This window comes from Melanaphis sacchari, unplaced genomic scaffold (genome assembly GCF_002803265.2).
Source record: "Melanaphis sacchari strain LSU unplaced genomic scaffold, SCAv2.0 Contig45_pilon_pilon, whole genome shotgun sequence".
NCBI classification, from domain to species: Eukaryota; Metazoa; Arthropoda; class Insecta; order Hemiptera; family Aphididae; genus Melanaphis; species Melanaphis sacchari.
This window is the reverse complement of record NW_020271303.1, coordinates 878,745-900,958: the sequence shown is the minus strand read 5'-3', so window position 1 is coordinate 900,958 and position 22,214 is coordinate 878,745. Positions and strand designations below refer to the sequence as shown.

The window sequence follows — 22,214 nt, the reverse complement described above, 5'->3', positions numbered from 1 at the left end:
ATATATATGTTAAGCGAGCGTCGAAGGACGCGCGCGAATCGAGAAAGAAAGACGGGCAGAGAGAAGTGGAGGAGAGAGTAAGTTTCGAAAACATAAAATATTGTTGTAATCTACATAATATACGTTTCGTTCCCTTGGCCTTTTGGCAATCGTCGGTAGTACCTATTTATAAATACACTTTAACCGACGGGGTAGAGCGTCGACGGCGCCTGGTCGGTCTCGTGTGCCACCGCTGCCGGCGATAAGTTCGGTAGAGACACGTGCAGCGGTGGCGGGTGCGTTTACACGTACGACGGGTGTCCGGTCCGGTCAACGTACCGGACGGGATGCGAGTATGTGACGATCGTATGTACCTGTTTACTGATGGTACCTGCTTGCCTACCTACCAACCCATCTGCCGCCGCGGATCGAGTTTGTGTCAAGGGCAACACGCGCCGGCACAACCAACCCGAGCAGAACACTACTCCCAAGCGCGGTGGACAACGGCGATGACGCCGCTGTTAGTGTCCTGGTGGCTGTACACAGGTCGGTCACACACGCGCACGTCACGACAAGCGCGTGTGAGATGGCGTCCGGCGCGGTGCGGCGTTCGTCTTATCGAGACGGGGGTTAATCACCCGGTGGAAACGGCACGTTACCGCTAAAAATAACCGCCGAAACCCCGTTCGACTCTCCACCAACCACCCCCGCGGAGTGAGCGGACGTTGTTATCAAACGTCCAAAACGGTATACAGACTTAAAAATGTATTTTTACACCCAACAATACCCTCCACGATAATTATATTATACTTATCGGGTACAACGATTATAATAATAATAAGAGTAATAGCATGGATTCACTGTTCGCATATTTCAGTGATACGAAACTATTCGAATGATGTGTGTAAAAAAAAATATACATATACCTATCTAGAAAATATTATATAATAACGTTTCAGATAAACAGATATAATTGTTGACAACACTAGTCGACAACTCGCTATAAACTCTAAACTGGAAAACATAATCAGTGCCTAATAGACAATAGTAATCACTTAATAAACAAGCAAATTACATAAAATAATATTATAACGCGAGTATACCGCGTTTATAGTGTGCGTATAAAGCGTTACGAGACAAGTGCCCTGATCGCGGTAAATTGTCGGAAAAACTAAAACGTTATTCAACTTACCAATGGCGAAAAGAAGTTCCGAACTCTGACTTGCATTCCATTTCCGGGGCTCGTCCGTGAATTGTTTGGTCAGCCGATAGCGATGATGTACGAGATAATTAATCGCCGATGTAATGTATTGTTTTCACGTTGTCGCGATCCACAGATATTAATGAACAATTAATTACAGGTTTTTATTTAATAGTGGAGTGTGATATAATTAAAGATATTATAGTTGCAGCGGCAATACGAAATTAATTAAGTGACGATGCAACGACAGTCGAAATGAAGAACGAATAAAACGAAAAGAGATAGAGAGTGAAAGAAAAAAAAAGGGGAGAACAAATAATGAAGTAGCAATTCTGTGTGCGACTCATGAGAGATGGGTATTCGTGCGGCGAGTGCGCACGTCTGGCGGCGTAGCGAAAATGAACTTTCAACAGTTACAGTGGCGGGTCGGTGTTTCAAACCGACGGAAGTGGTTGCGGGCGACCACACTGCTATCTGCCGGCTGTTTGTTCTGTTCGTCTGCGCGCGCGACGGTCGCGCAATTATTACAATCTGTCTGCGGTTATCACAGGACTGCAGTTATCACTGGACAACGACCATCGTTGGACCGTGGTTATTACCAAACCTTGATTAACCTTGATAAGACACAACAGAGTGATGACGAGTGATAACATGGTTCTTCTCATTCTTCTCAATTCTCATCGTGCAATAAAATTATTTTGATGTAGGCCAAATTATAATAATATATGCTTTAGGCATTCGTCATTCCCGTTTTACTTAAGCTTGCATCGTTTCCCATTGCCGTGGTCTATATATGTTTCACAAACCACAGGACTTGCTCAAGCGCACGCCGCCCGATGGAATAAACCGGCCAGAGTTCCTGAAACAGCTCGTTCAGGAGTTTCGGAAAACCAATAGTGCTGGTATAAATGACTGACGTTCAAACGAATCGCAACTGCAGTGGACCTTCTGATATATTATTAAATGTTAATTTATTTGTTTATTTAGAGTCTAAGCTTCAAATCTTGGCCAACCTTGCTAACTTTGCATACGATCCAGTTAATTATCAACACATTCGTTCTCAGAAGGTAATTGATTTGTTCTTAGAACAGTTGGCTTCTGACAACAAAAAACTGATAGCATTTGCTGCAGCTGGACTTTGTAATCTAGTCAATGGTAATAATTATTTTTGTTTAATTTAGCTTTTTTTCTGCATTTTCATGGTTTAAGTAAATTAATGTACAGTTTAGTTAAAATTAGTCAATCTTCAATGATTTTCTGGTTTTATAGATTTATGAAGTCATGCATCTCATTACAGTAGATTATTTTAGGGATTATTATGCTACCGTGGTTTTAGTATTATAATAACATTCCTAATTTTTAGGATTTAAAAAACCCAGTAAGACGAGAATTGCTTTTATTTACAAACACGTGTTTATGAAATATTAGACAGATTCTAAACAATTCTTTTTATTTAATCATATTTTAGAACATTGTTTATCAACCTTTGTAATATGGTGACACTATTTAAATATTTCATTCTTTGCGTCACACTATAAAAAATCAAGTTAATGGGTAATGTTTAATTTAAATTGATAATGTAAGTTTAAAAATGATATAAAAATTAATAAATGTTGATAACAATTTTATTAATTTTTTTTTTTATGATCATAGAAATTATATTAATAACTTATTTTTTAGTAAATCGTATCATAAAAGTTTATACATTTTGTATCATTTAATATATTTTGTGACACATTTGAATTAATGTAGCAAAATGCTGATTAAAAAACACTGTTGTAAACATTTTATTTAGCTTAAAAAATATATGTGCGTTAATTCAGATAATATATACAAAATAGAAATATTATAAACAAAATATTTTAACATTTTTCACATTATGTCAATGGTGAGAGTTGATATTTAAACAATATGAATTTTCTTAGTTTAAAGTTATTTGTTTATCCATAACTATTTTGAGCTTCTATTATATCAGGCTGAATAAATAGTATCCTTAGTTCTGCATTTTTCCTTCTTTCATGTGCAGTTTCTTGTTTATTTTTTTCGGGACTATAAGTTTAACGTATTATTTTATTTGTGTATTACTTTACTATATTACTTTTATGTAATTAAAATTTACTTTTTCAATATGGCATTATAAAGTATATAGATAGACTGAAAAAAATAAATGTTTATGTTTAGTTAATGCTTGATTTAAAATTTTAAAAATACTAAGCCAAAAAATTATAAAAATTATTACATAGATTTTTTTGTCATTTGTTTAAATTTTTCAACTTAATATATTTTCAGATCCTGTTAATAAGGATTATATTATTGGAAATGGTGGTATCCAAAATATAGAAAAACAATTAAGTATAGATGATGACAATATAATACTATCTTGTATTACAACTCTTATGTACTTGTATGCTCCAGAAATAAAAACAGGTAATTAAGAATATTTTAATATTGTTATTATATTGTTACTTTATCTTAATAACATTCATGTTGTATGCGGTCTGTTATATTGACAATTATTTATTTAGAAATTACACTCATTACTTCAATCTTTCATAAACTAACTGTTGGTTGTTTTTTAAAAACATTTTGTTTGTTTTAAGTTTAAATTTTTTAATTCAATGCATATGAATTATTCTCATATTTTAGAATAGGTAATTTAATAAAATAATATAATAAATGGGATTATATTTAATTCTATTTTTTAAGTTAAAAATTGCTCTCAATATTCTGAAATGAGTGAATTGCATACAAAATATTAATTATTTTTATGTGTATTAAAAACTATACATAATACATGTATCATAATCAATATCATTAATAAAATAGCATGAAAATATTTAGTAACTGTTATATATTTGGTTAGAATGTAAATAACTGCTTAGGTATATCAAATTATATTTTATCTATAAATATTTCATTTTGAAAATAATTATACATTTAAAACTGTTATTAAATGTTGATCAAAATAAATTGATTTAATTTAATTATTCATTATAGCTATTTGTATTTATTATGATTTCTTTAACTGTACTAAATCTCTTAATATAAGTATATATATATGAATTTGATTTGTAATTTTTATTTTTGTGTAATAGTAATTTTTTTCAATTTATTGATAATATTAAACAAATAAAACTATTTAGTTAAAATATATAAGTTATAGACTGGTACACTATACCTATATTAATGTCTTGCCAATAATAATATGAAAACAATTTCTTTGTAGTTTAAGACCATAAGGCTTTATTATAATGGTTGTTAATTTTAGTTGAATTTTACTATGACAATATATGTAGACTTCAATAAACTCTATTAACTTCAATTATTTGTAAATTTTCTGTAATATTAATTATAAGGAACTGTAGTTCAAATTAATTTTGTAGATTTTCCACATTAAATGAGTGTAAACAAAGACAAAATATGAAGGTATACTGTATAGTGTTAATTCTTATTAATCATTGAAGTAATTTTTGTTATTTAAAAAAAATTGTATTAAGTTATAGTTTTTTGGCATAAGTATTAATTTCCATTAGTAAAATTGTTATACGTTTATCACAGGTGTCACTAAGGTGAGTTATTTTTATACTATTTTAAATATGTATTTCAACATTTTACTATTGTAATAATTTATTTATTTATATTTTATGTAGTATATATATACTAAATGTTATCTATGAATTTAAAAATAGGATTTTTTAAGTTTAATAATGTGTATTTGAAAAACTTTTATGTTGATTTACCATTATATAAAAATATAATACTTAATTACTGTTCAGTCTGAAAACCATAGTTAAAATTTCAAATTTATATCTTTTTGTAGAATTATTTTTATTATTCAATTATTAAGATGTACAATTGTAATTATTATAACATTGTAAGCTTACATATTTCATAACACTATTTATTTTTTTTTTTATAAAATTTTATTTTATTAAATCTTTTACATTAATCATAGGTACTACTACATATTATATCACCAATTTCCATGTAAAATTATACAAAGTTAATATTAATAATAATGTCATAAATTATATTATATTATTTTTTATTTTTGTTAATAATACATTAATTTTGTATTATATTTAAACTTGTAAGAAGTTTGCTAATTTTATTTTCATTATATAAATTCTAATTTTTTAATGAACTTGAATTTGAAAAATAGTCTTTAAATTATTCATACCTTTTAAGGACTTTGTAGTATGCGGTATTTATTTATTTTATATTTTAAATTTAATTAAATTTAACACTTAAAGTAACTTATTTTATTAAATAATCTTTATTAATATTTAAGTTATATGTTATAATATTTATTATTATTATTAGTTACTTTTGTAATTTTTTAGTTAAATCTTTTAAAGTTAAAAATAATAATTATAATAAATACTTTTAATTGTTTTAATGTTTGTAATTATATATTTAGACCGCATACTACATGAGAGTTAACATTAGAACAATAAATTATTATTAATTAGTTGATATATGTTTTTCTAAGGTTTTTGAACAATGAGAGTGCCAATGAAGATAGCACGCTTATTTTCTACAGCTTCATTCAAACCTAAGTTAGAACTTTTAAGTAATAAAAGTTTAATACAAATCGATGGTGATGGCATGTATGATTATTGTCAGGGTTTGATGACTAATGATATTTTAAAACTAAAAACTGAAAAATCTTTGTTTACTATGATATTGAATTCAAAAGGTCGTGTTTTATATGATTGTTTGATATATAAAGTGAATGATTATATATTACTGGAATGTGAAACAGATGATGCTAGTGACTTAATCAAGTACTTAAAAATGTACCTATTAAGAAGAAAACTTAATATCAAAATATTAGAAAATACAAGTGTTTGGGCCTTATTCAGTTCTACGCCTATAAACATGGAATTGAATTCTGTCAGTGTTTTTAATGACCCACGTCTGCCTATTTTAGGTCAAAGAATTATATCTGATAAGACTTTAGGCATTAGAAATGAAATTTTTTTGGATGAACGTGATAACAAATTTACTTATCAACAATGGAGATATAAAAATGGTATTGCAGAAGGCCGTGAATTACTAAAAGGGCTATCTTTTCCATTAGAAATGAATTGTGATTATTTAAATGGTATAAGCTTTAATAAAGGCTGTTATATTGGACAAGAACTGACAGCAAGGACTTATCATACTGGAGTTACTAGGAAAAGAATAATGCCTTTAGTTTTTGATGATACACCCACTGGTTTGGATTTGGATGCTGATATTTACACTGAATCTGATTTAGATGTTAAAAGACCACCTGGAAAATTGAGAGGATTATGTGGAAAACTTGGTATTGCACTTTTAAGAATTGATGAATGTTTAAAAGCAGAACGATTAATTGTTGGTGGATTCACAGCTAAGACATTTATTCCAAATTGGTGGAAAATATAATATAGTTTAGTCATGTTGAGTAAATTTAGACGTACAATGTAGAATATTTAATATATATTAAACAATTGAATTTCTTAAAATTACTGTGATAATTAAGCTAAATTGTTTAATTTAAATGAGTCTTGTATTTTTAAAGTAATTTTCTCAATACTTAAAATAATTACTTATGATAAATTACTATTCAGAAATTTTAAAATTATCTTTATAGAATGTATGTCATTAAATATTTGTTGGATAGTAAATTATAGTATTTTTACTTATTGGCTTAGTAAAATCTATATTTTATCTGTTTTTATATACTTGGTGAAATGTAAAGCTTCTATTAGAATGTCTATACATTGATATATTAGTCTATGATTTTAATTCTAATAATGTTATTAAATAAACAATATAATAATATTTCAAATTAGAAATGTATCAAAGAAATATGTTTAAATTTAGTATGTTGTTATAAATGTAGAATGCTATCTAAACTATCTAAATTGTACTTCAGGTTACTATTTATCACCATATAATTAGCTATGAAAGTTTTGTGAATACAAAATATAATAGTAAGAAGTCCTGGACTTGTATCGAAATATTTAACATTCATATATTTTTTTTAAATATTACGAGTTATTAAACCTAAAAACACTTTTATTTTTCTAAAATATATTTATGTTCTCTTCAATATAATAATTTACTCTAATTTTATAGTTACATAATATATGTACTAGTTATAATAATTGATAAGATTCAAATTATGATATTAGGTAGTATCATAGGCATGCATAAGTTTTTTTAAGAGGTATATAATATAGTATAATTTTAGTAGGGGAAACTGCCTTGATTGATTATACCCTATATCCATAAAGGATAATTATTGATTATTAATTAAAGCCTAAAGGTAAAGTTTTTTATGTATAAAATAATAAATGTTTTATATTTGTATGTTACTTATAAATTTTAATAATAATAATTTTTTTTGTATGGAATTTACCTTAAGCTATGATCCCATATAAGAGTTAATAGTATAGAAATTAGAAAAAAAACAAACATCTTACTAATAATTGAAACATAATAGCATACGTAATAAAAAAAGAGATGAGAAAAATAATATTACTTTAATATATATTAAATTAATTAGACTAATATTTAGATGCTTTGTATAAAATATAAATAATGTAAAATTAGAATATAAAATCTTTTTAACTTACTTGGTTATCAAAAAAAAAAAAAATTGATTATCATTTAATTTAATTCTATTTAAAGGAGCATTAAGGCTTTATTTTTTTGTGGTTGTACTTGTAACCTACCTTAGCACACCTATGGGTAATACATTTGAAATTTGTAGTTGAAGGATGATTGCTATTTAGTTTTACCAAATTTGTTGAAATTTTTCATATTATATATGATATATAGTATAAGTTGTAATTGATTTTGATTTACTAATTCGAAAATGCAAACAATTAGAATTTCATTAGTATTATTTTATTCCTGAAAGAATAAATGATAAAGTATTTTCATCATAAGAGTATGCCTAGATGCCACACCCGTTTTCTCCGTCTTAATAAAACTTATGAAGCTAAACAAGAACAGCTGAACGTAAATTTACAATTTTACGTACTTAAAAGACGGAGATATCAAATTAAGGTGTGGCATCTTCTTAAAACGTGACTTTATGTTAATTTAAACTTTATTTATTATTTTAAATGTTTGTTTAAAATAGCAAGATATACATTACATAATTTACAAACATTTAAAAAAAAAAAATGTATGATAATTTTTAAGATAGTTTTACTTATTATTTTTTAACTTTTACACATACCTATCATTAACACTAAATAAAAAGCTAATCGTGTGTGAAGCGTGTCTAAAAATTACATTTTGTAAATTCCATTTTATTTTACATTATGCACATATTGTTATACATCACCTCATCACCTGTCAAAAATTACTTCTAAATAATTAGGTACATTTAAATAGGCATACAACATTTCATTTCATAATTATTTGCTTGTAACTATTTCCATGAACTATGAAATAAGAAAAAAAGGTTCCGTCGTGGGAGATTTATAAAAACTATAGGTAACTTCAATAATGTTGGTCATTTTTCAATGAATTATTTGTTTGAACTTCTTGCTATTAACATATTATCGTATGTATTTTTCTAATATTGATCCCGATATTTAACAAATTATATTATCATACCTACTAAAAGAAGAAGTGTTCATAAAGTTTATATTAAACCATATTTTTAATGGTTATCTCTTAAAATCATTTCTGTTATAAATAAATAAATTATTCGTATAGTAGGTATCCTATATAAGTAATTATTTGAAGTATGTATCTACTTATTCAATTTTGAGACTTACTATGGTTGATTAATGAGTATTAATTTATAAAAAATTATTAGCTATTTTTCTAACAAACAGTTCATTTTCAAATAAATATACGAGTAAGCAAAATATATTTGTTTTTATTTTTCTTTTCGTTATATTGGCAAACAAATAAATATTTTTAATATGTAAAATAGTGAAATAAAATTTAAAAATATTTTTTTGATTTATGAGTTATTAATTATTATAATATAACATGATTGATCTGGTGTACATCATGTATTTAAAAGAAGTGAAAATAAATTTATAACTTCTTGAAATGAAAATAACTTATACAGGCCTACCTTATACTATTATAATGTATTTATTTTTTTATTTCACTGGCGTCTTCATACTTATAAGTAACAAACAACAATTGAAAATTATAATTCTGTGCATTGTAATATACTATACAATATATTATATACTACATAGTATATATGTAATCTTTGTAAGAGGTTTCGAAAGAAAATCTTTAAAACTCGTTTAATACATTTTTTTTACTTTATTTTTTTTTTTTTTTTTTACAGACATCGTAAACCCGTTCACTGTCGGTTATATGCAGTTGCATGCTCAGAGCGAAAACCCCAAGCTGAGGAATGTGGCTAAAATATTTTTGACAGATTTCTGTACCGAACACGACATTCAAACGGCTATTACGTTCAACACATAGTGTTCATCCGAATAACTAAGTACTTATATATATTAAGTCAAATATAATAAATATATTTCATAAGTAGTGATCAGTATTAGTTATACATAACTACGATCGTTATGCTTACACAGCTAAGTAGACGATTACAGTCTACCAAAGCATTTACGGTAGGCGACCGTGTAGTGATATCAAAACGAGTCGATAAAACGGATATCGATGATTTTGCTCGTCTTAGTGGTGACACTAATCCCATACATTCTGGTGATCGTCCATTAGTGCACGGCATTTATTTGGCGGGTCTGGTGTCCGGGGTAATCGGCACCAAGTTACCCGGTAACGGTACGGTTGTCGTGTCTAAGAGCCTAAGGTTCCCAAACAAGTGTTATGCTGGTGACCTAGTCAAAATCGAAGTTGAGATACAAACCATAAGAAAGCTTGTGAGGTGTGGATTTTGGTGTAGTGTCGGGGACAAGGTAGTCATGGAAGGCACAGCAAACGTTATCAATAAACATGTTACTAAAAATTAGACGTGTAATAATAAAATTTAAAATTAAAGGTTAAAAACAAAAACCTATGTTATACCTATACCTGATTTTAAGCGTCTTAATTTTTGGATCGATTAATTCAATCGTTTTTAACTGTTAAACTTTTAAAATTAAGAGTGAAAATGTATATTTTATAGATAATTAATATTTTACCTATTATAATATCACAATAATAGTAGTGTTTTTGTTCTGTATTAAATATATCATAATATACAGTTTGTTTTTAAGTATAAATGTTCTAGATACTTAATGTTGTATAAGTACATGTCAAATAATTCTTAATCGACAAGTTCACAACTCTTAGAAATTATCACGAGTTGTAGTGATTTGATTCATGAGTCATGATGTTATATCTGCGATGTAAAAGTATTAAGTCAAAATCGTTTAGAATGTTTAGATGTATGTACTATGAATTTAGATAATTCGTAGTAAAAGCGAAATGGTTACATTATTGTTGGGTATACAATGTGTACAAGTATAACAATAATATAGTATCACGTGAAATTAGCCTTAAAATTGTTTTGTTATCACAGGATTTTATTTTTATTTTTTTGGTCATTATACTCGTAATTTAATGTTTACAATACGAAAGCAACGAACGAGTTTCCTGAACCGTATATGTATTGTTTCTCATTTCAAAAATTAAACAGTTCTCCATCGCTGTGTTTCCGCTTAAAATTTAAACATCAATTTAGTGTTTACAAAACACAATTCACGAGGAAGTCTGTTCATCATTTGCACGCCGTTTATAAATATGGTCGTACGAACGAAAACTAGCGCATTCCCTTACGGCGTGTGGTCCGAGTTCATCAAGTACAATAACTCTAATCCGCACTTGTTGTGCGCATTACATAGTATAGCACCTTTGCTAACAGCTACTAAAAAACCATATCATGATGATGACGATGGTGACTACTACGATGGTGTCATTCGCAGTTTTGCTCAGCTCGACCTCACTTTGGTAAGTCGTTTAACAGTATAAAAATACGTGCCTAATTATTTTTCGTGTCCGATTACCTATTTCAAATTGTTGGTCAAGTCAGGTCCTGTGTATCGTGTCAACATATACCGTTTCTGAGACGACAATTTAATATTATTGGTAGTTTTATAAAGATTATTCGTTTCTTTTTCGATACAAAATGGTATCGTATAAGGTTTACTACTTATATGTTAGTATATATAATAATATTGAAAACCAATCTTACCTATGTTTCGTAATCTTTTTATAGTTTCGCCGATCAATCCGATGTCGACAATGTACAAAGATCGGCGATGCCGGGCCAAAAGCTTAACGAAATGTTAAATCATGCCCCCGCGGTAAAACCAATACCGTTTCACGGGTCGTCGAGCGGCGCACAATCGCTACCCTCGTCGACCGCAAAGACGCCGTGTATTTGTGGTGTGTTTTTGAGTAGCCAAATCACAAAGGTCGGTAACAAACAGCCAATCGGATATGCCGCGTTGTTGCACGAACAGGATGAACCAGCCCCGTGTAACGCTATGGGTGTGAAGACTTGCACGAACAAGTGTTTGGAAATTGTGAGTATACCGGGATCGTGGTCTGAGTATTTTTTCTACTTCAGCAGAACTACATTAATAATATTAATACTAGTTTCTGATGACGTACATTATAACAGTAATTTTGATGTTTTACCCTCTTCTGCAGATCGCTAAACATTTGCCTAACAGTCCGGCAATAATCTGCGGTTCGGTCGATCGTGACGTGTACAAGGAACGGGTGAGTTATTTTCTTGAAAAATTAAAATTAATTTTATCCATTTAGCAATGTAATTAGGATTTTTGTATAAAATCATTTTTCGATTTTTCCAGGCGCATCTGTTCGTGAAAAACTGCAACGATTCGTGGATTAACACGCTTTTGTCCACCGGCAAAGAGTTTTGTTGCAAAAACGGACAGAATTACAAATGTTCTGCAAAATAATAATAACACGAACCATGTGTATATATAGTTAAACGTTATGAAATAATAATATGTGTTATTATTTATTTTAATGTATTTTTATACGTTTTGTATTAAAGAAATATTTATCTTATTTTTGAGATTTTGTTTTTTAGTTAATTTTATACAGCAAATGTACGACCAAATTCATATTTTTGATTTATTACATTAGTTACGTTTTTACTATATAATATATTATAATTGGTGCAGTTGATTAGTTAATAATGTTTTCAGGGAAAAAGTGACAGAACTATTGAAGTATGCCTTTATTAGTTTATTAGCGTTAAATTTGTTGGAAGTATCTACCTTAATAACTGTTACAATTTTAGAATAAATGTCGTAGAAAGATGGGTACTACAAATGCTAAAATAAAATGCCTGTTAATTTATTTTTTGTTTATTGACAATTGTTTTTAATTTATGAGTTGATATTTACTAAATAATGCATTTTATTCGTTAAAAGTTATAAATTATTATACAGCAGATATTTTATATTACTAATTCTTTTAAACAAGGTATTAGTTGTTGTTTTATATTGTTGTAAGATATGTTGCTTATAGGTAAATCATAAAACTTCAAATTTTAATATTGTTTTAAATTCAAAATGATTAAAAATTCTACAAGTATTATAATATATTTTATTAATGTGTAATTTAACACAAATATTAGTAATTTGTTATTATTTATTCTAATCCAATGTATAAGTCTTGATGAAATTTGTTTTTTTAAATTTATAAGTTTAGAACGATTATTGAAAAAATTAAAAATATTCTTCGATCCCCGTATTTGTTCAGTATAGTTACGTACCTAAGAAAATTTTCTGAAAAAAAAAATTTTATATGCACGTGTTTTGTAATAGGATATGTAGGTCATGTAGCGTTGTATTTAAGCATCTGCTTATAGAAGTTGATTAATTACATTTTTATTTTTCGAAATTTTGTTGCCAATAAAAAACTGTGAAAATAGTGTTTTCCTAAAGAACAGTTGTTTTTATTGATAAATAGTTTAAGACCATTGACTGCCAAGTGTACATACTTTTTATAAAAAGTTAATATTTAATATCTGTATTATACATATATGATGCTATGTGAGATATTTCCTACAATATAATATAGTCATGTATTATTATTATTTTTTTTAGAATGGCTCTGACTCAACGTGCCCTGACCACATGGGCTTCAATGGTGATTTTCTTGGTGCTGCTCACCATACAACTACAGACCAAACAAAAACAGAGTTGGTATCTGATATTCATGCCGATTTGGTTAGACGACGCGCTAACAGCACTATTCATAATATGCTCTTGCGTGCACAGCAATTCTTGTCAAGCGATGACCGAGATGCCGGTGTTTTGTGGCAGTCGTAGGTGCATAATATTTGTCATATGTCTGATGAAGATCATCGCCCAACTTACACTTTGCTATAAGCTGGAAAACCAGAATCCCCAGTTTCCAATATACTATGTGTTTTTGCCCATCTGGACGCTCATTGTTTACCTGATTATTATTGTGATACCGCCTCTCATTAGACATTACAAAGACTAATGGAATTACTTAAATTTTTTGTACATAAGTGATTAATTGTCATTTTAAGTTATGTGTAAATCCTTAATAATGCAAGTGATGCAATAAGACTGCGGCTTAACCTATTATTATATAATTTAGTATATTTTTTTATAATATTATTTCATAGGTAATTTTAAAAATTGAGTCTATTTTTATTTCTTAAAATAGATACGATAAGTGTTTCGATTTAATATACATGTACAATTATTATTGTGCTTTATTGTTTAAACAAATAAAGTATACAAATTTGCGCGAAGCTAACATATTTTACAACTGTTGTATAGCTGCATTAAATTACTGCAAAAAAAAAAAAAAAAAATTATATATTTATAAATACATATATATATATGTATATATAATATATATAATATAGGTATATTAATATTATTTGTATATTTGTAATAAACATCTGATTTCATCAAATCTTATAAAAACATTTTTTTTTTTAATTTACAAATAATGTTATGAAATAATTATATCTAAGTAATTATTGTTACAATACGAATACATTAGTTTTTAAGAAAATAAATTACACAAAAAAAAAGGTAACCCAACATTGTGCAATTATGTAGTCGTCCAATCATACGTTATTATAAATGTGTTAACTAAAACAATATTATAATTTATAAATAGTAAGTGGATTAGCATGTAAATATAGGTACGCAATAAAACATAATCATTATGCACTAAAGAGATCCGAAAAATTAAGCAAAAGTACAAATTGAACGGAATTGACATATTATTTTAACGGTATATTGCACAACTTGAATTGAGCATGGAATAAAAATCATAGGTTTATAATTATATCGTATTGATGTGTTCGGATGACAACGCAATGTTGGGTATGGAAGGTATGTGTTTCTCGGATTTTATTTTTCTCTTTTTCTATCGTTTTAAGTATTGTTGTTTGTATATGTGTGTATGCGCAGAGTCGGTGTGAATGGGGGCTTGAAGGCTTCAGAAAAAATAAAAAGATAATAATAATAAAATAAAATAAAATAAAAAATTTAAACATGAATTTTAATAGCACCAGAGCCGCAGATACAGTAATACTATTACAAAATATAGAACTAAAGAAAAAAATGTTCTGTTTATTAAGAAGGGGCTTTTACCACATGCATATTATGCTACAGCAGTGCAGTAGCGATCTGACGATTTTATAAAATGTACCTACGTGGGTGTAATCTACCACGTGTTATGACGTTAATTAATATTTCACTGCCACGGCGTGTAGGTATACGCATAATATACGGAAAGAGCCCGGTACACAAAAATCGATGTGTATTGTGTATACCTATGTATCAATATAATTATGTGACGTAGTTAATCGTTTGATAAGTATTACGCGTTATCCGTAAAATAAAATAATATGGATTGTAAATGTTTAAAGTTTTAATCGGAACGAAACATCATCTGCAAAGTTGTCTGCGGCTTGGAGACGACGGTGTCGTAAGAAATATCGTAATTTTCCAATCGCCATCCGCGGCGCGTTGCCGAGTTTAAGTCTCCGACTTTACCTCCCCCCCCCCTTCACGGGCTTCGACCGACGCCGACCCTGCGCCCGCACCCAAGTGCGGTTCTATGTGTGTGTGTGTGGATGGGTGTGTGTGTGTGTGTGTTTTACGCGTCCGCTCGCCCCAACGTGAAAACAGGGGTGCGCTACGCCTGACGGTTGCGACCTATTTGTGCACGCGTAGGTACCACACCAGGTACGCCAAGCAGAACGCTGTGGTCATCCAAGCGGTGGCCCGGGCCGCGGACGCCGAGCTGCGACACGTGCGTTTCGTCTGCGTGATGGGCAACTTTTGCAGGTGCATGTGGTTCACGATGCTCTTCAGGTCCTTGGAGTCCAGCGTCTTGTCCCTGGCCAACACTACGCTGTACAGCTGCGTGTTCGGCGAACAGAACGTCAACACCATGTGATTGCTGACCGCCTTCCGGACGTACACCATGCCCGCGAACTGGTCGTAGCTGGTCACCTGCACTAGGGTGCCTGCAACATGGACGGCGTCCGGAAAAAACGCAAAGGTTTAAATTGTTGCAGCGAACGTATAACACGCGCGTTTCCGTTTTTAGCTTTCGCCAAAAGGTATTTTGTTGACATTTTTATTTTGATACTATATTCTTGTATTCTCCGTCTCTCTCCTCTCCCCTCTATCTTTCTCTCGTTCCCTATAGATTTTAAATGATATTGCAATATTACTTAGTCAATCCTGACTGTTAGTGGTGTATTTACGGGGGGGGAGGGGAGAGGTTCTCGGGTTCAAACCCCCCTAGAACATATAAAACATGTATCTATGCACCAATGCATCATAGAAGTTTTTAATAAAAATATTATTTATAAATTATAAGAAAATATCTAACTAGTATGTGTGTACGGAGTTTTCGATAAAAAAATCATAAAAATATTGTCCACAATCCATAAAAACTATAATAGTAGAGCGTCTTACATGTATTCGACCGGGTGGAAATTCATTGCGGCAACATGTCCGGTAATGTTTGTATATATTAATTTTATCTCTATTTCTTGTTTCAAAGTAAGCTTTATTGTATAATTTTTAAAAATTTAAAAACCTCTCAAGAAATTATTGAAAACACGTCACTGCTGACTGTACCTATAAACTCATAATGACGTATTTGGTTTTTAAATATGTAGATATTTAAACTATTTCTAATTTACAATCAAATTAAATATCAAGATAGATTATTTGTACAGGACTTAGGTAATTTATATAGTTAGTATATTTCATGACTTTTGACTTCAACCATGAATTATTATCATTATTAGTTATTTGTAATTTTTGGTTAACTTTTAAGTATTTAACCTAGGCAGGTTCTTACATTTTTAGTTTCAATTTTTTTTTTTAATGTTTTTAAACCTTAATTTAAGACGTAAGTATAGTGTTTGTCAATTGGTAAGGAATCAAGTTCAAATCATACCGTTATATAAATAATTTACAAAGCTTATTGACTGTTGTTATTAAATAATTATAATCCAAAACATATTATAAAAAATAAGATTTCTATGGTCTTAATACTATGAGTTAATTAATTTATACTGCCTAGATATACCATTACACAGTTATACATACCTATAATATAATATAACATTACAGTACTTAGTGTTTATAGGATGAAACGTGTGATTAAGCTGTCAGTTACAAAAACAGCCCAATTTAAAAACGTAATAAATAACATACGCGTTTTAAACAAGTATGGCTACCAAATATTTATTTTAAAATGTTGAAATCATTAGTTTAAGTAGACACTGACATAAATCAGTATTGATTTTTCAGTACCTATCCAGTATCGCACAAAAACATTATGATTTCAAGGCTTCAACCTACTTATATATAGAACGTTTATCATATTATATGATTTATATGTATGTAGACATTTGACGTAGCATATTAAAAAAAATAATATACCCATACATATTAAATTAAACAATACACAGTTGAAAAATTAAAATCGAATATATATGTTAATTGTATTTAATTTCTCGCTGTATCAGTTAACACACACAAAGGGTAAAAACCGTTTATTCATAACTTATATAAGTCGCTATACGCATATTTTATCATTATTGTTTTGTGAACGGTATATTATGTACATCAATGCATCACTGTTATTAATAATAAGTTGTTACTAATAAGTCGCGTGTACGTAGCTTCAGTCTTATTTAAATAATGTTTCCTAATAAAGGTTTGTTCGCTGTATTTTGTCTTCAATAACTTAACGTCCATAAAATGCTCGTGTCAGACCGTGGTAGTTTGCCCACATATTTTTTTAGCAATCAGACTTTTCAATTGTATAAATAAAATGTTATGTAAATAATCTTAACAATCTTAGGGTCGCCCCAAGGCTTTTTATTCGCATGTTTGAAATGTGTATGCCGATCATTAAAGAATGTGAATAATAGTAGGCGCCTTAAAAAGTAGTTTAACTTTGATAATTACCATTTTGAGATCCAGACGACAGCCAGAATCCGGGAGACGATTTGTCTTTAATTTTGAATAGATATTCAACGTCGCCCATATCTTCGTTCCAGTACAATTTCAGGTCTGTATCAGAACCCGCAAGCGTTAAGAAAACAGAAGGACAAGTGGGTACTTCAAATTTCTCTCCATGATATATTTTTTCGTTTGTCTTGTGTTGTAGAACTTCAATTACATACCATGTACCAGTTATCTAAAAATAAAATAAAATAAATAAAAAATTAATATCCCTGTTTCAAACGTAGTATGTGGGTGTTTTAATGATTCAACTTTTTAACTTGTTTTTATGTATTTAACTCAAATTGTCTTTTTTTTTTATACATGCGTAGTTAACAAAACATTAATACTGAATACTGATATCCATTAGTAAAATTATAGTATGTAAATGTCTATAAAATGACATCATCAATTTGACTGAAAAAAAAAAAAACATAATATAACTATATAATAAAGTGAAATTTAAATGGCATCTAATTTCAATTTATTTACATCCTATCTAGTATCTATTAATATTAAAAGCTGATGTGCAGTGCGCAGATATTATTTTATGTAATTAAAAAAAAATCGAACGACGTTATCTTAATTTAAATAGACAGTTTCAATTATTGTAAACTATAAATAATGTTTTTTAGTCATATTATACTCATATAAGTACAGTATCAAGTATGAAACTTCCTAAGTTATTTTATTGACAATTATTTCTGTTAGGTCTAAAATCTTAATGATATCTAATAGATTTTTTTTAATCGAAAGTATATGATCTATTTACCTATTTAGTTATTATTAAATCTATAAAATTATTAGAGCATATTTAAAGTATCGATAATAGTTAAATGGCCGTTACACATAAGCGATATTTCATCGTATGATTTGTTTATCGTACGATAGTATAATTGGCAGGATATATGACTGATATTTATCGGACGATACTATGTAATTTATATCTGAATAATGATCCAGACTTTTATCCCAAATTCCCAAAAAAGGGCTTTTGATTGGACTTCACTTATAAGTACATCTATATCTATATTTCAATATATATAAAATTCACAAATTTTCGGCGATGGTGAATTCGCTTTGCCATAGCGGATACATTCATCGAATCATACAGGGTACTAAATTTGTTTTTTTTGTTTATCGAACGATAATAATTATCGTTCGTGTGTTCTAATCAGTTTATTTTTGTATATTTTGATTGAAATATTTTAGTTGTTCGATATTTTTATCGTCTAGAATATTTAAATGTATCGGATAGTTTTCGTGGTGTCTTACGATAAGATAATCGTACGACATTTTATCGTGATCCTATGAACAGCTTGCAAGTCCATTGCGATATTTTGTTTTTGTTTATACATAGGTCATAGGTGGATAACCCCGTTTCAAACATACTAGTGGTTGAAAATAGTAAAAATGCCAACACGGCCTTTTGTGACAATCGAGAATATTCATCTTTTGAATTGCACCAAAATTCTACTAATATCATTGATTTAGTTATTTCCCGGAATTTCACGCTATCGTAGACGGGCATAACTAATTAGTATTTTTATTAACGACGTTCAAATATTATTTCTGAATACTGTATAAGCACTATAAGTACGCAATAGTAAATATAGAACTTAGAAGTATAGAGTGTAGACTATAGACTATACCATATACATTATTATTTAATATACAAACATTTTTTCCTCCTACTAGTCGCTACAAATATCTAATTAGATATTTTAAAGTAATTTTCTTGAACATTTTGAAAAAATTTACATAATATGCTTCGCGGAACACAATTTAAGAAATGTTGATATAGATAAAATGAATGAATTATTAGGTAAAAAAAAACGTATAAGAACATTAATAACTATAATTAATAATTGATCATTGACCTGAAACTATCTGCTAACGTCTTACTGAATAAAAATATTTTTTTTTTTATTTATGAATAGTAAATGCCCGTTAGGCATAGAGTTTAGGTATCAATTGTACATGTATATAAATCATTATGGAACTGTAGCCTGTAGGTACATTTAATACCGTGGCTTAGACTTTTTAATTTTATTAATTTAACAAAATAAAATTGATCAACATTTTCTATTTATAAGTTGCAATAGATAAATTTTTAAAAACTAAAATCTCATAAAGTCAACGTAGAGGTGTTCGCAATTTAATCTAATACATTAATACACATTTAATTATATTCACAATAATTCGATATGAATGTAATTGTGTAAATCAGTTTTATAAAAATGTATTCAGTGCATTTCGATAAAATTTATGAAACTTCTAATGGGCTGAGGTACTGAACTATAGAATTTATAATTATTTATTTACAGTATAATTAAATTTAATAAAACTGTTAAAAATATTTTTCGTTTATAATAACTGTAAGTGTAACAATATAGTATAATTTATTTTTAAAACGAGATAGCAAATAAATGTATACACTTTTACTAATTGTAGCCACTTTAAGTTAATAAACGTGAACGGAACCAAAATTATAATTATCTAACACGAGATTCAACTGCATTCTTATTACCTACTACATTTTATTCTGTCATTGTTTAGATCAACCGTTCACCATTCATTACTTTATATAAATAAAACAAATGTGACTAATCTATTTTTATTTCTTAGTATTTCCTGAAAACGATCAATGCTCAATAATGGCATTATCTTAGCCTTAAGTTTTAAAAAGAAGGTCGGACTGAGTAGTGAGCAGTGCCATGCAATAATAATTAGGTATTGTTTTGTTTAATTTAACTTAAGTCAATGTTGTATAATTTATATTGTAAATTATTAAAATCAGAAAATGTTAAAAACAAGTAACGTATAATTCGTTTAACTTATAGCTTAAGTTAGGATTGAATTTGTACGTTGTACATATGAACAATTAACTGGTTTTCGCTGTATAAAACATTTCAGGCAGATAGATCAGCATTTTTAACCCAGAATAGTTGATGTTATAGTATTTTTATATTATTATTATTTTTGTATTTTTAATTTGTAAACCAACTTGTAATTGTATACCTTAATATGCTAAAACATTTTAATTTTTAATAAATAAATTTAAACAAATGTTATTACTTTGAAAGATTTAATTAAATTTTTCTAAAAACACTCCATCTAATTTATAAGTGAATAACATATACATGTTAGTGAATTCTAACATACCGACGTAAATAGGTTCATGATATAAATATTTTAAAAATATCATACCTTACAGAAACTTATAATTTATACAATTTCCTGGGCTCGCATATAAGAGTCTCAGTATTTTTGTAATTTTAAAAATTAATAAATAATAACGAAAACATTTTCCAAGTATCTACATGCAGCCATTATTATTATTTTTTTTTTTTTTTTGAGTAATAACAAATCTATTAAAATCATTAGAGGAAAATTTGATGTTTTTCGTTTAATTATTTGATTTTAGTAAAATTTGAATTTTTAATGTTAATAATAAATGTGCTTATGTATTTTTCTTATTTTTTAACCGCTTATGAGGTCCCTTGTATTAAATCTTTAAATTTTTTAACCTAGAAATACTGTTTTTAATAATAATATATCGAAAAAAGACTAAAAAAATGTAAACATTATCGTACTTTTAAAAGCATACCTAATTATTTATTTATAAATATACTTTTCTATGGGATTATTGAAATTAAATAGAATTTCGTACATAAACGACGGATTAGATATTTAATTTAGAATTCAGATTACACTATATTATGCGATTTTGATTTTAAATGTAGTTCTTCGTCTGTGACAAACACGTACCAATTTAATTTGAATGTTTTCCTGAAGCTGCAGATTTCCGCAATGTTCATACACCGAAGTGGTTGTTTCATCCGAGGACGCGTAGCCCAGCAAACCGTAACACAAACACAGTACCAAAAACAGGCGGTACATTTTTGATCGGAGTAAACGGTAAAAGTTTTCAAACGAAATAAAATCACATCAAAGGCAAACGAAAATATTATTAGCTATTCGGGTTGAACCGTGCGTTATATGAAACCAAGACGAGACTTTGGATGTCTTAATAGTAATATTATGCGCGTACAACAATTGGTATTATACTACCGAACGTGAGATAACGACGCGACGAGATCAAGGGACTGTATGCCAATGTGTATTGTGCGCGGTGCTCTCGACGTCCCGAACGGTCCCGTCCAATTAAGGATTGTTAAGAGATTATGATAATTTAAACTGTGCGGGGTTCGGTCGGTCCATTTAGGAAAAAAATCATTTATTCGTGGTGTGCACGCACAGCGACATCGTGGTCATTGTAAAAAGTTCAATTTGCTCGCGTGCGTGCGTGTGTTTAATACGCGTATACCGCGGTTGATGTATTCGTGCGACGCGCGTGCATGTGTAAAACATATGTGATGATGAACGGTAGAATTGTGTGAGGCATTTGAGGATGTAGGTATGTCGTCGCCGGGCAAGTGATTAACAACAAAAATAATAATACAATATTATTATCTTATCAGAGCCGCCGTGAGAGCAGAAGTAGCATGTATAACATAATAAGCACATCATCTGTGTATCATAGA

The 22,214-nt window shown here is 28.9% G+C and overlaps 5 protein-coding genes across 6 annotated transcripts in view; 3 read left to right on the top strand and 2 right to left on the bottom strand.

Annotated features, from left to right (window-relative positions):
* Window positions 1-1,589, bottom strand: part of LOC112598115 (protein tramtrack, alpha isoform-like) — a 35,110-nt gene extending 33,521 nt beyond the window's left edge. Inside the window, exon 1 of the mRNA XM_025344470.1 lies at window positions 1,172-1,589. The gene's annotated coding sequence lies outside the window, so the exon portion shown is untranslated. The remainder of the gene's footprint in view (window positions 1-1,171) is intronic.
* Window positions 1,590-1,775: 186 nt separating this feature from the next.
* On the top strand, window positions 1,776-13,338 carry LOC112598117 (armadillo repeat-containing protein 7). Of its 2 annotated transcripts, XM_025344473.1 has the most exons (5): window positions 1,776-2,082; window positions 2,168-2,335; window positions 3,470-3,607; window positions 9,480-9,641; window positions 13,249-13,338. In XM_025344473.1, the coding sequence occupies exons 1-4, from the start codon at window positions 1,974-1,976 to the stop codon at window positions 9,620-9,622; spliced, it is 558 nt and encodes a 185-aa protein (XP_025200258.1). In that variant the 5' UTR covers window positions 1,776-1,973; the 3' UTR covers window positions 9,623-9,641; window positions 13,249-13,338. The 2 variants fall into 2 exon arrangements, with proteins under 2 accessions (XP_025200258.1, XP_025200257.1); XM_025344472.1 differs by lacking the exons at window positions 1,776-2,082; window positions 2,168-2,335; window positions 9,480-9,641; window positions 13,249-13,338 and adding an exon at window positions 5,673-6,706 and having other exon boundaries at window positions 3,520-3,607.
* Window positions 9,650-10,307, top strand: LOC112598120 (3-hydroxybutyryl-CoA dehydratase-like). The gene has a single exon (XM_025344476.1). The coding sequence runs from the start codon at window positions 9,724-9,726 to the stop codon at window positions 10,129-10,131; it is 408 nt and encodes a 135-aa protein (XP_025200261.1). The 5' UTR covers window positions 9,650-9,723; the 3' UTR covers window positions 10,132-10,307.
* LOC112598118 (follicle cell protein 3C-1) lies at window positions 10,337-12,148 on the top strand. Its single transcript, XM_025344474.1, has 4 exons — window positions 10,337-11,110; window positions 11,379-11,688; window positions 11,816-11,887; window positions 11,980-12,148. The coding sequence occupies exons 1-4, from the start codon at window positions 11,043-11,045 to the stop codon at window positions 12,088-12,090; spliced, it is 561 nt and encodes a 186-aa protein (XP_025200259.1). The 5' UTR covers window positions 10,337-11,042; the 3' UTR covers window positions 12,091-12,148.
* An 855-nt stretch (window positions 13,339-14,193) lies between the features above and the next one.
* LOC112598202 lies at window positions 14,194-22,077 on the bottom strand. The gene is made up of 3 exons (XM_025344597.1): window positions 21,439-22,077; window positions 17,632-17,863; window positions 14,194-15,665 (listed from the first exon to the last, which is right to left on the bottom strand). Exons 1-3 carry the CDS (start codon window positions 21,568-21,570, stop codon window positions 15,352-15,354), a joined length of 678 nt encoding a protein of 225 aa, XP_025200382.1. The 5' UTR covers window positions 21,571-22,077; the 3' UTR covers window positions 14,194-15,351.
* Window positions 22,078-22,214: the final 137 nt, after the last annotated feature.

Bases quoted from the DNA above. Each gene is read 5' to 3' on its own strand.
- LOC112598117 (XM_025344472.1), top strand. From the start codon at position 5,684: ATGAGAGTGCCAATGAAGATAGCACGCTTATTTTCTACAGCTTCATTC.
- LOC112598120 (XM_025344476.1), top strand. From the start codon at position 9,724: ATGCTTACACAGCTAAGTAGACGATTACAGTCTACCAAAGCATTTACG.
- LOC112598118 (XM_025344474.1), top strand. From the start codon at position 11,043: ATGATGATGACGATGGTGACTACTACGATGGTGTCATTCGCAGTTTTG. The intron at 11,689-11,815 runs GTGAGTATACCG...CCTCTTCTGCAG, and splicing joins CGAACAAGTGTTTGGAAATT to ATCGCTAAACATTTGCCTAA. The intron at 11,888-11,979 runs GTGAGTTATTTT...CGATTTTTCCAG, and splicing joins GTGACGTGTACAAGGAACGG to GCGCATCTGTTCGTGAAAAA.
- LOC112598202 (XM_025344597.1), bottom strand. From the start codon at position 21,570: ATGTACCGCCTGTTTTTGGTACTGTGTTTGTGTTACGGTTTGCTGGGC. The intron at 17,864-21,438 runs GTACGTGTTTGT...TTTTATTTTTAG, and splicing joins AAAACATTCAAATTAAATTG to ATAACTGGTACATGGTATGT. The intron at 15,666-17,631 runs GTAATTATCAAA...TCCATGTTGCAG, and splicing joins GTCGTCTGGATCTCAAAATG to GCACCCTAGTGCAGGTGACC.